A 16,656-nucleotide genomic window follows, 5' to 3' on the forward strand; every position below is an offset into this window, starting at 1 on the left:
AGGGTTTTACCATGTTGGCCAGGCTGGGTCTCGAACTTCTGACCTCAAGTGATCCACCCGCCTCAGCCTCCCAAAGTGCTGAGATTACAGGTATGAGCCACCACGCCCAGCCTAATTCTTTTCTGTAAGTAGCTTTTGAGACAGGATCTTTGCTCTGTTGCCCAGGTTGGAGCGATCAGTGGCATGATTACAGCTCATTGCAGCCTCAACCTCCTGGGCTCAATCAATCCTCTCACCTCAGCCTCCTGAGTAGCTGGGAGCACAGGTGTGTGCCACCACACCTGGCAATTTTTTCTACTTTTTGTAGAGATAGGATCTTGCTATGTTGCCCAGGCCAAGCATGCTTCTTCATCACAGGCACTCAGCAGCACAGAGAGGACTCTCATCCTGAATCATTTCTCTTTCCCCAAATGAAATCTTGCTTCTTACCTCGTGACTGTAAGAGGCGGGGTTTCCGAGAGGAATGCTTAAAGTGGGACTGGGTGGCCTCATGATGAAGGTCAAAGCTTGAGGACTCCTGAACTGGATCCAGAGGCACCATCCCCCTTGCGAGCATCTCAGGTCCGTGAACTTGACCTGGGACCTGAAGACAAAAATAGGTTGGGCTTGTGGGTAAATCACTTTGTAAACAGGAATTTAAAATATTTAAAAACAGACTGTATGCAGGTGGATGAAGGGAGGAGAAGGCCAGAATCTTTTTCAGACAGAGTAACCACCTAATCACCTAAAGACTGCTAATACTTCTCCTGGCTCCAGCTTCAACATCCGTGCCCTGCTCACACATAATAGGTTTCACCTGTTTTTACCTGCTGTCCTGATAAATCAAGCTCCAGGTCTTCCAGAAGGGTCACGGCCTCCTCTCCACTGTCAGGGCGGTATTCCTGCAGCCAGACCTGGAGCTCCTTGGGCAGGATGGAAAGGAACTGCTCCAGCACCAGCAGCTCCAGGATCTGCTCCTTGGTGTTTACTTCTGGCCGCAGCCACTGATGACAAAGTTCCTTCAGCCGACTGAGAGCCTCTCGGGGCCCGAAAGTGTTCTGGTAACAGAAGCGTCTGAAGCGTTGGCGGAATATCTCTGGGTCTGGAGGAGGCGTGTCCTGTAGGCTGGAATCCTGCCCCCACATGTGGTCTTCCTCATCTTCCTCTTCCACCTTCACTATTACGATACCATCCTTCTCCTGTGCAGCCTGTGGGGAGAGACCCGTGGCTTCTCGTGATTCAGCAGTCATCATTCAAACTCCAGAAACTGACTTGATCCAAGCAGGGTCTGTGCTCGCCTTTAAATCCTGGGAGACGTTTTAGGATGTGTTTCTGTACTATTCCTGAAATATTAAAAAAAAAATTAGTATGTACCTTTATGAAAAGTGACCTGTGCTGCTAACACTTCATAAGAGGCAGCACATCAAGGCACTATAAGAATGCTCCTGAGGCTGGGCGCGGTGGCTCACACCTGTAATCCCAGCACTTTGGGAGGCCAAGGTGGGCAGATCACCTGAGGTCAGGAGTTCAAGACCAGCCTGCCCAACATAGTGAAACCCCACCTCTCCTAAAAATACAAAAATTAGCCAGGCGTGGTGGCAGGTGCCTGTAATCCCTGCTATTCGGGAGGCTGAGACAGGAGAATTGCTTGATCCCGGGAGGCTTAGGTTGCAGTGAGCCGAGACTGTGCTACTCCACTCCCTACCTGGGTGACAAGAGTTAAATTCTGTCTCAAAAAAAGAATGATCCTGAAAAACTGAGGAAAAAACTACAGTCTCTACTGTCACATCATGTATCAAGATTTGCAAACAGAAACCTCAAACACAGGATTCAAACAAGCAGAATCCACCCTCAGGGTGTTTGCTTGGAGTCAGAGTGATTTTCCTGCAGGTGGAGAGCAGCTTATGAAATGGAGCACTGACGGTGCCTGGCCCAGAGAGAGCTGAATGTTAGCAGGGTGCCAGGTGCCAGGCTTAAAGTGGTACAGGCACCGTCCTCTTTTGTCCCCACAACGGCCCTAGCAGGTCAGACAAATTGTAAAGTGCCATTTTACAGATGACATAACTGGGGCTTAGGTTTGGTCAGTAGCTGGGGGCTGCCTAGTGGAGTCAATATTCCACCAAATTTGAAGCCCTGGGACCTACTTTGTACCACCTAGCTATTTTCGATATTTTTATGGGTGCCTTGGCCAGTCTAAATTGTGGTTTCCAAAGTACAAGATAATCCTGAAGGGATACAGAAAATATTAGAATGTCTGCATCTTAAAAGTGAGAGAAATTAATCCATATTTAACATAAAAATTGACATTAATACCCTTACTTAGTCTGTGCTGACCTGTCACAGGTGTTGTTCATTTTAGACACTGTGATGTAACCTGGTTTATCTGAGACCAGTTATGTGAAATAATGGATTTTTAAATCTAGCTTTGGCTGGGTGTGGCTCACACCTATAATCCCAGCACTTTGGGAGGCTGAGGCAGGAGGATCACGAGGTCAGGAAATTGAGACCACCTTGGCTAACATGGTAAAACCCCGTCTCTATTAAAAACACAAAAATTAGGCCGGGCGCGGTGGCTCAAGCCTGTAATCCCAGCACTTTGGGAGGCCGAGGCGGGTGGATCACAAGGTCAAGAGATCGAGACCATCCTGGTCAACATGGTGAAACCCCGTCTCTACTAAAAATACAAAAAATTAGCTGGGCATGGTGGTGCATGCCTGTAATCCCAGCTACTCAGGAGGCTGAGGCAGGAGAATTGCCTGAACCCAGGAGGCGGAGGTTGCAGTGAGCCGAGACCGCGCCATTGCACTCCAGCCTGGGTAACAAGAGTGAAACTCTGTCTCAAAAAAATAAAAAATAAAAAAAAAAACACAAAAATTAGCTGGGCATAGTGGCAGGCCTTTAGTCTCAGCTACTTGGGAGGCTAAGGCAGAAGAATCACTTGAACCTGGGAGATGGAGGTTGCAGTGAGCCAAGATGATGCCACTGTACTCCAGCTTGGCGACATAGCAAGACTCTGTCTCAAAAAAAAAAAAAAAAAAAAAAAAAAAAAAAAAAAAAAAAAAAAATCTAGCTTTAACTAATATTACTCTCATAAAAGAGACAAGCAGCTTTAAGACTCTTGTAGACAGATGTGATGGCTCATGCCTATAATTCCAGCCCTTTAGAGGCTGAGGCAGGAGGACTGCTTGAGGCCAGGGGTTTGAGAGCAGCCTGGGCAACACAGGAGACCCAATCTCTATGAAAAAGAAAAAAATGAGTTGGGCATGGGGACTGTCTGCCATCACAGCTCCTCAGGAGGCTGAGGTGGGAGAACTGAGACCAGAAGTTTGAGACTGCAATCATCTATGATCACACCACCGCACTCCAGCCTGGGTGACAGCAAGGCCCTGTCTGGAGGGGGCGGGGGGAAATGCTGGGTGTGGTGGCTTACACCTGTAATCCCAGCACTTTGGGAGGCCAAGTTGGGTGGATCACGAGGTCAGGAGTTTGAGACCAGCCTGGCCAACATGGTGAAATCCTGTCTCTATTAATAATACAAAAATTAGCTGGCGTAGTGGCGCATGCCTGTAGTCCCAGCTACTTGGGAGGCTGAGGCAGAAGTATCGCTTGAACGCGGGAAGTGGAGGTGGCAGTGAACAGAAATTGCACCACTGCACTCCAGCCTAAGAAACTTGGAAATATTTTCTAACCTGTTTAAAAATCTTTCTAATTAAGAATTCCAGGTGGGTCTTAAGCCTATTTGTTAAAAATATAAAATGCCCCTGCCTAATTCATTTGTAAGAACAGGTGATTTAAAGTAATGGAAAATAGAAATATACTCTTTGAATTTCAACAACAAAAAAATTAGCATGGTTGACGGGTTGGATCAAGCAGAACTGACACTACAAATCTTTGTGAAGTAACTTTTTCACCTCTATAGCCATCAAAACTAAGCATCAAATTGAAGCTTTAGAAACAGACCATTCAATTGCTTTATCATGATGAATTAAACCAAGAGTTTTAAACCAGCAAAAGCATTTTCAGTTATATGGCGCTCACTAAACATATTCTTAACTTTGGTGGAAAAGGGATCATGTACATATAACAGCACAAAAATTATCTTTTTATTTTTATTTTTTTTGAAGCAGAGTCTTGCTCTGTTGCCCAGGCTGGAGTGCATGATCTCAGCTCACTGCAACTCCGCCTCCCAGGTTCAAGCAATTCTCCGGCCTCAGCATTCTGAGTAGTTGTGATTATAGTCAGACGCCACCATGCCCGGCTCATTTTTGTATTTTTAGTAGAGACAGGGTTTCACCATGTTGGCCAGGCTGGTCTCAAACTCCAGGCCTCAAGTGAGCCACCTGCTTTGGCCTCCCAAAGTGCTGGGATTACAGGCCATACTTATTTATCTAGTTCCATAAAGTCCAGCTTCCTTTCTTTGGTTCCCTGCCTTCATTTTCTCCCTACTCTCCCACAATCCACCTCTCAGATTATTCTTTCTAAAACTCTACAGCCTTGCAGTCAATACTCTCCAGTGCCTGGTCCCAACTTCCCCTCAAGCTTCTTTTCCCATCAATCCCCCCCATAAACCTTCCCTATCCAACAAAATCACTCTCCTCAGTATTTCCTACACATTCCTTGTATTTTGACTGCCATTCTTTCCCCACATCACACTCCACACCTGGGACTTCCTCCTCAGTCCTCTCTGCCTTTTCAAATCCTACTTATCCTTCAAAGCTAAGCTAAAACGCCACTTGCCACTTATTGCTGTTCAAGAACCCTCTTGTAGGTATAATAGTAAGAGCCAACGTTTATTTAGTGCTTTCTACGTACCGGGTATTTAAGCATTTCACTTAACCACATAACAATCTCCGGAGCTAGCTATGCTTATCATCTCACTATATAAAGAACTGAGAGAGGCTGAGCACAGTGGCTCATGCCTGTCATCCCAGCACGTTGGGAGGCCAAGGCGGTGGATACACTGAGTTCAGGAATTCAAGACCAGCTTGGCCAACATGTGAAACCCCATCTCTACAAAAAATACAAAAATTAGCTGGGCGTGGTGGTGTGTGCCTGCAATCTCAGCTACTTGGGAGGCTGAGGCAGAAGAATAGCTTGAATCCAGGAAATGGAGGTTTCAGCGAGCGGAGATCGCACCACTGCACCCCAGCCTGGGTGACGGAGGGAGACTCTGTCTCAAATCAGAAAATCACGGCCAGGCTCATATCTATAATCCCAGCAATTTGGGAGGCTGAGGGGGGCGGATCACCTGAGGCTGGGAGTTCAAGACCAGCCTGACCAACACGGAGAAATCCTGTCTCTACTAAAAAGACAAAGAATTAGCCGGGTGTGGTGGCATTCCCCTATAATCCCAGCTACTTGGGAGGCTGAGGCAGGAGAATCGCTTGAACCCAGGAGGCGAAGCTTCCAGTGAACTGAGATAGCACCATTGCACTTCAGCCTGGGCAACAAGAGCGAAACTCTGTCTCAAAAAAAAAAAAAAAATCACTCAGGAACAGCCTCATCTACCGCCCAGTTTTCACCAGAGGGTCACTATGTGACTGAAGCCGTTCCTGGGAAAAAAGGAGACACAGCAGAAGATTCAAGTGGGGGACTTGAATGTCCACAACATAACCAAGTGGGACCTTCAAACATGGTAACTAAGCACAACCAGTGTGACAGCTAGCCCAGCCACCAGAAACCCCTACTCCTGTGGAAGTTGTATCCTGCCTCAGCAATTGAGCAGGACACTTCTTGGGTCAGTGGGAATCAACAGGATGTGACTCTAAGGAGGAAATGAGTCCAGAGGGAAACAGACATGGACCTGGGTACATTCCCTCTGCCCTTAACTGGGACAGGTCATCTTCCCCACCCTCAGTATGTCTCTGTTCCTACTCTGGCGTCCAGGGAAGACCCATCACAGCAGTGGAAAGGCTGGGTTTTATTTTAGGTTTGTCAGATGATCTGAGTACTGTCTTTTCTTCTGTCTCTAAAGACCCCAATACTGCAGTTCTCCTTGCAAAAGAAAAAAAAAAGACTCTAATACTCTTCACCAAACATTTGCTAGGTAGTTTCTCATGTTTCTTTCTCTGTAATGTATATATTTTTTGAGACAGAGTTTCACTCTTATTGCCTAGGCTGGCGTGCAATGGTGCAATCTTGGCTCACTGCAATCTCTGCCTCCCGAGTTCAAGCGATTTTCCTGCCTCAGCCTCCCAAGTAGCTGGGATTATAGGTGCCCACCACAATGGCTAATGTTTTTTATTTTTTATAGAGATAGAGTTTCACCAAATTGGCCAGACTGGTCTTGAACCCTGACTTCAGGTGATCCACCCACCTCAGCCTCTCAAAGTGCTGGGATTACAGGTGTGAGCCACTGTGCCCAGACTTTTTCTCTGTAATTTCTCTTGCCTTTTTCCTCAACTATTGTTAAGAGCATGCCTCTTTGTGCTTCTTAGACCACTTAGCATGATTCTTTGCAAGCCTGTTTTAAAAATACACTTGATTAAACTGACAATGTTACTATTTTTTAGAAGCCCATTCAGGCCACTGCAGTGGCTCATGCCTGTGATTCCAGCACTTTGGGGAGGCCAAGGTGGGCAGATCACGAGGTCAGGAGTTTAAGACAAGCCTGACCAATATGGTAAAACTCTGTCTCTACTAAAAATACAAAAATTAGCCAGGTGTGGTGGCGTGTGCCTGTAATCCCAGCTACCAGAGAGGCTGAGGCAGGAGAATCGCCTGAACCGGGAGGCAGAGGTTGCAGTGAGCCAAGATCGTGCCACTGCACTCCAGCCTGGGAAATAGAGCAAGACTCTGTATAAAAAAAAAAAAAAAAAAAAAAAAAAAAAAGGCCTGTTCATTCTACATTCAATGTTGCCCTCAAATTTGTTCCGTGGGCTACTTGGATGAGTTTCACCTTAGCATTAAAGCTGCTCCACCCCTTACTACTTGATGACCTTAGGCAAGCCAACAAGTTAACCTCTCTCTGTATTTGTTTCCTCATCTGTATAATGGGAATACAAATGAGCATTTGCCCCAGAGTTGCTGTGAGGATTAAATGAGGTAACAGATAAAAAGCACTTAAAATAGTGCTTGGCATTTAGTAGGCACTATAGAAATGTTTTTTTTTTTTTTTTCCCAATAAGCTTAAAAGATGTAACTGAACATTCCAATTTTCAGCCTGCTTAAAAGATTAAGCAATGGGACAAGTCCCATAATAATGAAGGCTGCTCAGGCGTCAATAACTAAATTCTAGTCTCCCACAAATAAGTGGCACATCCTTGAGTGAGGTATTTAACTTCTCCAGCATTTGTAACCTTATCAGTCAAATGGGGATAGGTTAGCGGTTCCAGATAGCAGGAAATTATCTCTGGGTGAATATGGGCTGAAAAACATACTGACATACTATCCACTTTAATTACCCCCAGTAGCTAAGGATACTTCAGTTCTCACCTAAGATAAACAGAAAGGATTTTCTTAAACAAGGGCTTTAAGTTACAAACTGTTTATTTCAAAGGCTGTTTTCTAAATAGCTCGGTATTTTTCCAGGGCATAGTCTTGAAAGTGTAAATAAAGGCTGGGTGCACGGTGGTTCACGCCTGTAATCCCAGCACTTTGGGAGGCCAAGGTGGGTGGATTGTTTGTCAGGAGTTCGAGACCAGCCTGGCCAACACGGTGAAACTCCGTCTCTACTAAAAATACAAAAATCAGCCAGGCCTTGTGGCACATGCCTGTAGTCCCAGTTGCTCAGGAGGCTGAGGCAGGAGGATCACTTGAACCTGGAAGGCAAAGGCTGCAGTAAGCCAAGATCTTGCCACTGCACTCCAGCCTGGGCAACAGAGCAAGGCTCTGTCCTCTGTTTCAAAAAAAAAAAAAAAAAAAAACCCGAAAGGTTTAAATAAATTGCCCTTTACACCCATTTTTTTTTTTTAAACGGAGCTATCAAATGTTTTAATATGAAAAAGCTACCTTAAAAGATGGCTATTCAAAGAATATTGATACTCCCACAGAATGAAAACGTTAGATTTAATATGCTGTTTATCTGTATTTGGATGCAATAGAAAACATTAGAAAAAACTTTAAATGCTTTTAAATCAAGTGGAGAATGAGCAAAAGACTAAGTAGCTAGCTCCCCTGTTTGTATTTTCAGATTGGTGAAAGCTGCCTGAAATAATAAGAATCTTGTATGGTAATTCAGAGAAGATACAAATCTGTATACACATTATGGGGCAAATCATCATGGTTCCCTATGTAATACAGCGATTTCTCCACACTCGTTCAGCATATATACTAACAGTGCTTTGTGATGTGGTTACAATGAATTCTCCACAATTCAATTCAACAAGTATTTATTGACCGTCTCCAAACCGCCTAGCACTGGCCCGTACAATAAATGCTTTCTTTGGTCTCAGGCCATGGAACAGCCACTCTATAATGAAAGTATCTTATTGTGTACCAGGGGCAAGGCAGGAAAGGGAGGGGAGAGAGGGAGGAGTGCCAGGCTAAACTGCAGTTGAATTTTTCAATTACATCGACCAAATCATTTCGAAGTCGGAAGGACCTTTTGGGAAAATCCAGTTAGTTTTATTGATGACGAAATTAAGACTTGGCGAGTGTCTTGTCTTATCCAAGGTCACTCAGCTAATCAGCCTCCCAGTGACACAGTGCAATTTCCAAATTCCCTTCACTTCTCTCCCACTCCATGTCAAACAGAGCAACTATCCAGAATTGAAAAATCCACCTAACGTCCCGGACAGCTCTTTTACAAAGACTTCAAAACATTCCATTGAGCCGAAACAGAGGGGGTGTATATAATCTCTACTAAATCCCAATCACTTCTTTATCCACTATGACTAGGCTTCAAATACTCCTTAATCACCGCTCAGTGGTGGGGGTGGGAGAAGGAAAAGCAGGTCTGGAAACGAATGCGGCACCTCAAAATGTGTCCATCTCTCAGCCTTCCGCTCATTTCACCTCGAGGTCCCGAAGGACCCGGGGGGAAGAAACACCTCACCGGAATCAAAGCAAATGGCGACGAAGGGAGAGCAGAAAAATCAAGACAGGGGTCGGTTCCCTCACGACCCCGTTTGCAGAAACGTCAAAGGGCGATGACGACACTGACGGAGAGGGGCCCGCATTTAACTTCTCCCCACGTCTCCGGGCACCCCCGGCCACTGAAACCCTCATCCCCTCCCCGCCTGGTCCCGGAGGTGGGGCGGACACGTCTCCCAGGGAAGACGACGCTTCCTACGGCCGGGCTGGGCCAGGAGGCAGGGGCAAGGACTCTCTTCGTACAACACCGGGGCCGCCTGGAGGGGGTCCCAGGGCTGCAGCTGCGGAGCCCACCCTCGCGCACACACCCCTGCGGCCTCGCCCGCCCACCCCAGAGGCCGGCCCCAAGTCTCACCGTGAGCCCCGGGAGCGGCCTGGGGGCGCTGGGCGAGAAAGGGGAGCTGACTCTGGGGCTCAGGCCGGCCGAAGGGCACCGCACACGGACTTAGGCCCTCCCGACGCCTCGACACAGACACAATGAGTCACAAAGGCCGGAAGTGTGTCAGCACCTCGCCTTCCGGGACCGCGCTGCGCTTCCGGGTCCTCTCTAGGAAGAGGGGAGGACTTTGCATCTCGGTTTCCGAATCGCTGGACCGGGCACCTTGGCCTTAAGTTTTCAAGCCTCCAGGTTGGTGGGTCGGGTCCTTGTTCGCCCCCAGTTAATGCAGGGACCGACGGGAGTAGGTGGTGGGGGGTTTCAGGCTTTCCTCGACTCAAACTCAAACAGCCATTCCAGCTCAGACGCCAGTCCATGTGAAAGTTCGATTTCACCTGTCTTTTCCATCTCAGGCATTCCTTGTAGTAATTATAGTTATCAAGCAATAATAACAGTTGGTAATTGTATGTCTGTGGCAGAGGAACTGAAACAAGGGTGTAGGCAGAGGAAGATCAAAGTGAAGCTGGGGTAGCTGGTTTCCCAAAGCTGCCATGGTAGCTTCTCTCGGGGGCCCTGGAGCTGTATGCAATGGGTGGTATTTTCAAACACTTGGCCTGTGGACAAGGGATGTCTTTCCACAAGCAAGCATAGTTATAATGTTCCATGCTTTGCTCATGTGGCATATGCTATTATAACCGTTTAAAAGGAGTTTTCAGAGTAATAACAGACACTTGTACCTTCAAAGTGCTTTCACAAGCTACCGCAATTACAGCCTTCATCTTTGCCCACATTTTGGGAGGCTGAGGCCTGCTGATAACCAGTCAAGAGATCGAGACCATCCTGGCCAACATGGTGAAACCCGGTCTCTACTAAAAATACAAAAATTAGCAGGGCGTGGTATCACGCACCTGTAGTCTCAGCTACTCAGGAGGCTGAGGCAGGAAAATTGCTTGAACCCAGGAAGCAGAGGTTTCAGTGAGCCGAGATGGCACCACTTGCACTCCAGCCTGGTGACAGAGCGCGACTCTCTTAAAAAAAAAAAAAAAAAAAAAAAGGTGAGGCAATGACAGTATCATTAAAGGAAATTTGCAAAATGGAGAAAAGTAATTACCTGTAATCCCTTTACTCTAACACAATCCCCGTGGCTTTAGTTTATCCTTTTCCTGTTTTCACATACAAATAAATATTTATTGATATTTTAAACTGTTCAAAACTGTGTTGAAGAGGAGGCTGGTACTGGAAGTATCTGCTACATTTGTACCATGTGAACTGTTTTTTAAGGAAGAGAAAATATATTTAGTATTCATTAAGTGGAAGTAGATCATTATCAAGGTCTTCATCCTCATTGTGTTCACATCGAGTAAGCTGAGGAGAGGAGGAAGGGGAAAGGTTGCTCTTGCTGTCTCAGGGGTGGCAGAGACGGGAAAAAAATCCACATTTACATGGACCCATAAATGAACACTTTTTGGACTAAAGCTGATTGGATCAGAGAAGTGTCCTGACCTGAGGTGACTGGATCAACAGGTGTGGGCCCCTTTTGGCAGCACAGCTAATATGTATGCTGACCAGTGGAACCAGGAGCTGGCCTGGTGTGAGAGGTCTGATGACCAGAACGGTTGTGACTGAAGCAATGAGGTCCTCTTTCTTTGGGAGTTTTTTCTTTGTTTGTTTCTTTGAGACGGAGTCTCACTCTGTCACTCAGGCTGGAGGGCAGTGGCACAATCTTGGCTCACTGAAGCCTCTGCTTCCTGGTTCAGGCAATTCTCATGCCTCAGCCTCCCAAGTAATTGTTATTACAGGCACTTGCCAACGCCACCATCCTTGGCTAATTTTTGTACTTTTAGTAGAGATGGGGTTTCACCATGTTGGCCAGGGTCGTCTTAAATTCCTGGCCTCCCAGAGTGCTGGGATTACAGGTGTGAGCCACCGCACCTGACCTGTTTGGGAGTTTAAATGTGAGACAGACACACACAGAAAACCAGAAGGCAAGCAGAAATCAGTAAGCAGAAGTCATCAGGTGATAGGAGCTAGGAAGCAGTAGAAATCATAAGTAAGGAGAGAAAGACAAACAGCTGTAGAAACTTTTGGAAATAGATGCTCAGTGCCACAAAGAAAAATTAGCACCGAGACAAAGGATCTTTTAGCAACTCAATTTTTACTTCCTGGACTGCAGGAAGGGTACTCTTACTAGCCATCTTGCCAAGAGAGTAAAACAAACAGAGGAAAAGCAGACATATTTATCCCTTATGCATTTGGGGTCATCCTTACTGCTATGTCTGATCTCCATTGGCTGGAGCCAGACCTCACAATCTAAACTAAAACCCAATTGGCTAACAACTTAAAACTTTTCTAAACAGATAAAAGCAATGGAGAGCTGGGACATGCCTGTAAGCATGTACAGCACAGATATCTTGGTTAAAGTACGAGGACATAGAATGTACTATGTCCCTGTAAGCATGGCATGTCTAACAGCCACATAGGATAGGGTTTAACAAAATTATTAGCACACTTACGATTTATTCTTTAACAAGAAAGGAAAGTTTAAAAAGGAACTTTTCTCCTTCCCACAGAAACCAAGGGCTGGCACAGCACAATGGCAGAGCACACAGAAGGGAGCCCAGCCACCTACTACTGGGGGCACACAGCTCGACAAGATGACAGCCCGAATAACCTCCAGGCCCCAAACAATGATTCATTCTCTACATTGCTTGATTTAGCTGCAGATGCCATTATGCTCTGTCTCCCTACTTGCTTGCATGTCCTTACAACAAATCTCTGTCTAACTTTGTTCCTTGCCCCCTGGAAAAGCTCAATGTAATAACTAATGTGAAATCATGTATACTACTTCAAAATGCGTGGCTGGGCACAGTGTAATCCCAGCCTCTAATCTCAGCACTTTGGAAGGCTGAAGAGGGAGGATTGCTTGAGGTCAGGAGTTCAAAACAAGCTTGGCCAAAATTATGACAGCTTGTCTCTACCAAAAAAAAAGGACCAAGTGCGGTGGCTCACACCTGTAATCCCAGCACTTTGGGAGGCCAAGGCGGGCAACAATCATGAGATCAGGAGTTTGAGAACAGCCTGGCCAATATGGTGAAATCCCATTTCTACTAAAAATACAAAAATTAGCCGGATGTGGTGGTGGCATGCGTCTGTAGTCCCAGGTACTTGGGAGACTGATGCGACAGAATCGCCTGAACCGGGGAGGTGGAGATTGCAGTGAGCTGAGATCTCGCCACTGCACTCCAGCCTGGGTGACCGAGCAAGACTCTATCTCAAAAAAAAAAAAAAAAAAAATTTAAAAATTTAAAAAATTAGTGAAGCAGTCCTAGCTACTTTGAAGGCTGAGTTAGGAGGCTCACTTGACCGGAGTTCAAGGTTACAGTGAGCTATAATAACACCATTGCACTCCAGGCTGAGCAACAGAGTGAAACTGTCTCTACTGGGTGTGGTGGCTCATCCCTGTAATACCAACATTTTGGGAGGTGGAGGCGGGAGGATCCTTTTAGCTCAGGAGTTTGAGAACAGCCTGGGCAACATAGTGAGACTCATCTCTATCAAAAGTTAAAAAAAAAAAAAAAAAAAAACATTAGCTAGGCATGGTGACACCTGCCTGTAGTCCCAGCTACTGAGGAGGCTGGGGTGAGAAGATCACTTGAGCCTGGGAAGTCAAGGCTGCAGTAAGCTATGATGGTGCCACTATACTCCAGCATGGGAGATTGAGACCCTGTCTCAAAACAAACAAACAAACACGCATACACACACATGCACACACACGAAAGCACAGTTGCAATTCCTTCCCTTTCAAAGAATAGAGTCTTTTTCTTCTTGTTGCATAAGGAAATTCTCTGTGTATTTCGGAAGTGAGCTTCCTAGCCCCTCACTGGAGGAAAATTAGCCTTGTATAATGACAGATGCAGCTGGTTGTTTTTAATTCTTGGCATCTCTTCACGGCCTTAGACCAGAATCAACCTTCCCCAAAATTTCTGTGGCCTCAGTACCATGGAGTTGGTGGCGACATCAAACAAATTCACACAGCATCTGCAAGCTGCTCACTGGCCCTGCTTGCAGGAAGTCTAGTCCTCCTTAGGTAAGGTGGATGGCCCAGGTGGGAGGAGCTCAGGCCACAGCAGTCTCCAGTGGATGGGCTATCTAGAGAGAAAGCCCGGGGTCTGGGTGAGGAGTCCTGAGGCAGGTCCCAGTTGACCACTGTCTAATAACAATTAGGTAATGACCATGTATTCTTCCGCATTCGCTTCCTCTCTTCCAGCTACAGTAGGTCCCTTAAAAAAAAAAAAAAAAAATGAGCAGAATATGGGTCAGGTGCGGTGGCTCACTCCTATAATCCTAGCACTTTGGGAGGCTGAGACAGGTGGATCACCTCAGGTCAGGAGTTTGTGACCAGCGTGGCCAACATGGTGAAACTCCATTTCTACTAAAAATACAAAAATTAGCCGGGCATGGTGGCGGGCGCCTATAATCCCAGCTACTCAGGAGGCTGAGGCAGGAGAATTTCTTCAACCTGGGGCGGAGGTTGCAGTGAGCTGAGATCTCGCCACTCCACTCCATCTAGGGCGACAGAGTGAGACTCTATCTCAAAAAAAAAAAAAAAAAAAAATTGTGATCCCTGTTCCATCATTGAGGACATGCTGAGTTAACCCTGGTAAGTGTTAACTTACCAGGGTTAACTCAGCTCCTGGTAAGTGCTACTGAGATCTTCATTTCCACCATGGTAGTGTGGCTTTCACTGAGAGAAGTCTTTGCAAAGCACCTATCAGGTGTGTGTGATGAGGTGGTGGGATGGGGACAGATTGGTGGATAACATTTCTGTTATCTTTTCTTTTTTTTCCAAAGTTAGGGAGCACATTCTCCAGAGACCATAGGAAACAAAGAATATCAAGCATGGAAGAAAAACAAATACATAAGCCCCTCTTCAGAAAGAATATGTTTTGTATTTTATTTTATTTTTTTAAAGACAGAGTGTCTCTCTGTTGCCCAGGCTGGAGTGAGATGACATGATTTTGGCTCACTGCAACCTCCACCTCCCAGGTTCAAGCGATTCTCCTGCCTCAGTCCCTCGAATAGCTGGGATTACAGGTGCCCAACACCATACCTGGCTAATTTTTGTATTTTTAATGGAGACAAGGTTTCACCCTGTTGACCAGGCTGGTCTTGAACTATTGGTGTCAAGTGATCTGCCAGCCTCGGCCTTCCGAAGTGCTAGGATCACAGGCATGAGACACTGCACCTGTCTTTTTTTTTTTTTTTTTTGAGACAGAGTTTCCTTCAGTTGCCATGTTGGAGTGCAATGGCATGATCTCAGCTCACTGCAACCTCCACCTCCTGGGTTCAAGCAACTCTCATGCCTCAGCCTCCCAAGTAGCAGTGATCACTGGTGCCCACCACCATGCCTGGCTAATTTTTGTATTTTTAGTAGAGATGGCGTTTTACCATGTTGGCCAGGCTGGTCTCGAACTCCTGGCCTCAAGTGATCTGCCCATCTCGGCCTCTTAAAGTGCTGGGATTACAGATGTGAGCCATACTCAACATCTTTGATTACTTCCTAAAGGTAGATTCCAAGAAATTAGGTTACTGGTCCCACAGATAGTCAGAGGGGCTATAGGCAATAACATTGTTAACCCCAAGGTTCTAGACCTGTCAGCAAACAAGCTCAGCTGATGAGATCAGGAGGTATCCATGCAAGAGTTTTGAAAGAACCCAAAGATGAAAGTGCTGAAAGAATCATGAAATGTAATGATTTATGATTACAAAGAGACACGGTGCTTAAAAACACCACAAATTAAAAATTAGCTGCCCTGAGCAAATAAAAGTTCGCGAAGGGCACCCTAGAAATTATGGGCTCCTAAGTTTGACTTTCGTGTTGTGCAAGCTAGTGGGGTCAATGCTGAAGGGAAGCGTTCCTCTAGTATGTCATGCCGTGTTGCAGAAACCATGCATGAAGGACCTTAAGGTATGCTTCCTTGCATGGAAAAGCGAGCTGTGAACTGTCGTTAAAGGTTTCTTCCCATCCTGGTCCCGAAAGACCATAAAGTTTCACTGGAGAATCACCTCCCTACTACATTTTGAAGGCAGCCATGACTTTATCCAGCACTAGGTGATGACTTTCCTTGGAACTGGTATATCGTGAAATCCTACCATCATTTTAATTAGCATGGGAAATGTTGGAGCACCATACACAAACAAATTCCTTTCTTGGCTTCTTGGTTGCCCTTCATATGCAAAATCCATGTTTTTTTCCCCCTAGCTTCTGTCACAGGATCCTTGGGGTGTAATTTTTCTGGCCAGAAACCTCTGTGGCCAGTAGTGCCTTTGCTGGAGTTTTGCTTGGGCCCTCTGGGCTCATTCTGCCCACTCAGTTTGGCAGGCTGCTCTTGGTTCGTGCCACCAGTCTTCATCCCATACTTAGAGGGGTGAGGAGTGTGTGAGTGAGTGAGTGTGGGGTTGGGCCACTGAGGACAGCCAGGCATGCTGGCTGTGGCAGGGCAGGCAGCTCCATGTGCCTGCTCCCTGCAAGGCTGTGGCTAGACCAGGCATACTGCAAGCAGCTTCCATGGCTGGCACCGGGGAATGCAGTGGTGCCCAGAAGCTTGGAGACACCAGTAACCGCAAAGCCCCAAAGAGCATGTCACAGCCCTGGCTTGGCGAGCTCCTAGGTCTGGGCTCCCTGAAGAACCAAAGCTCTTCTCTCCTTCTCTCTCTTCTCCTTCTTGTCACCCACAACATGGCCAGCAAGGGGTATGTTTCAGCCCAGTTTGTGTTATAGCTCTTTCAGCCCTGCCATTCAGCAGGTTCCTAGTTCTTGTCCTGCATCCAGGAAAAATGAGGTATGCGGACAAGTGGAGGGTGAGCAAGGTGAAGAAGTGCTTTAATCAGCAACAGAACAGCTTAGAAGCTCAGAGGAGACCAACAGTGGGTAGCTCCTCTCCACAGGCAAGTCATCCTGTTATCTGATGGAGTCTGGCTGAGTCTGAGGTTTTTATGGGCTTCAGAGGGAAGGAAGTGCCTGCTCATTGGTCCATGGGCAGGCCTGGAAAAAGCACAGTAAGTTCTCACTCCAGTCCACAGAACTTGCAGCCTGACCTCCAGGCCTCAGGCCGTCCCTGGCCTAACGGTGGGGCTTCACTGGGGACTCACCCCTTTCCATTCAGTGGACTGTCTGCTTCCTGCTACCATTGTCCTACCATCCCTGGTCCCCACAGCAGTCAGCCTGTTCATACTGAGGGGTGCCTGCAGGCCCGTGCCCAGCTGCC

General features: G+C 46.6%; 1 protein-coding gene and 2 long non-coding RNA genes across 4 annotated transcripts in view; 2 read left to right on the plus strand and 1 right to left on the minus strand.

Moving 5' to 3' along the window:
- Positions 1-9,517, minus strand: part of ZKSCAN1 (zinc finger with KRAB and SCAN domains 1) — a 20,102-nt gene extending 10,585 nt beyond the window's left edge. The window contains exons 1-3 of one of the 2 annotated variants that reach the window (XM_032255260.1): positions 9,368-9,517; positions 807-1,322; positions 430-583 (exon numbers count right to left, since the gene is read on the minus strand). In XM_032255260.1, the coding sequence (XP_032111151.1) occupies positions 430-583; positions 807-1,232 (580 nt within the window). In that variant the 5' untranslated portion in view covers positions 1,233-1,322; positions 9,368-9,517. The remainder of the gene's footprint in view (positions 1-429; positions 584-806; positions 1,323-9,367) is intronic. The other variant, XM_032255261.1, reaches the window with a different exon arrangement.
- LOC116534660 lies at positions 6,304-15,815 on the plus strand. Its single transcript, XR_004261812.1, has 3 exons — positions 6,304-6,336; positions 14,164-14,167; positions 14,923-15,815. It is a non-coding gene; the product is annotated as an uncharacterized LOC116534660 (long non-coding RNA).
- LOC116534661 lies at positions 9,537-12,376 on the plus strand. The gene is made up of 2 exons (XR_004261813.1): positions 9,537-9,640; positions 11,959-12,376. It is a non-coding gene; the product is annotated as an uncharacterized LOC116534661 (long non-coding RNA).
- Positions 15,816-16,656: the final 841 nt, after the last annotated feature.

The sequence above is a fragment of the Sapajus apella genome, unplaced genomic scaffold (genome assembly GCF_009761245.1).
Source record: "Sapajus apella isolate SASKATOON/1434 unplaced genomic scaffold, GSC_monkey_1.0 scaffold88, whole genome shotgun sequence".
NCBI lineage: Eukaryota > Metazoa > Chordata > Mammalia > Primates > Cebidae > Sapajus > Sapajus apella.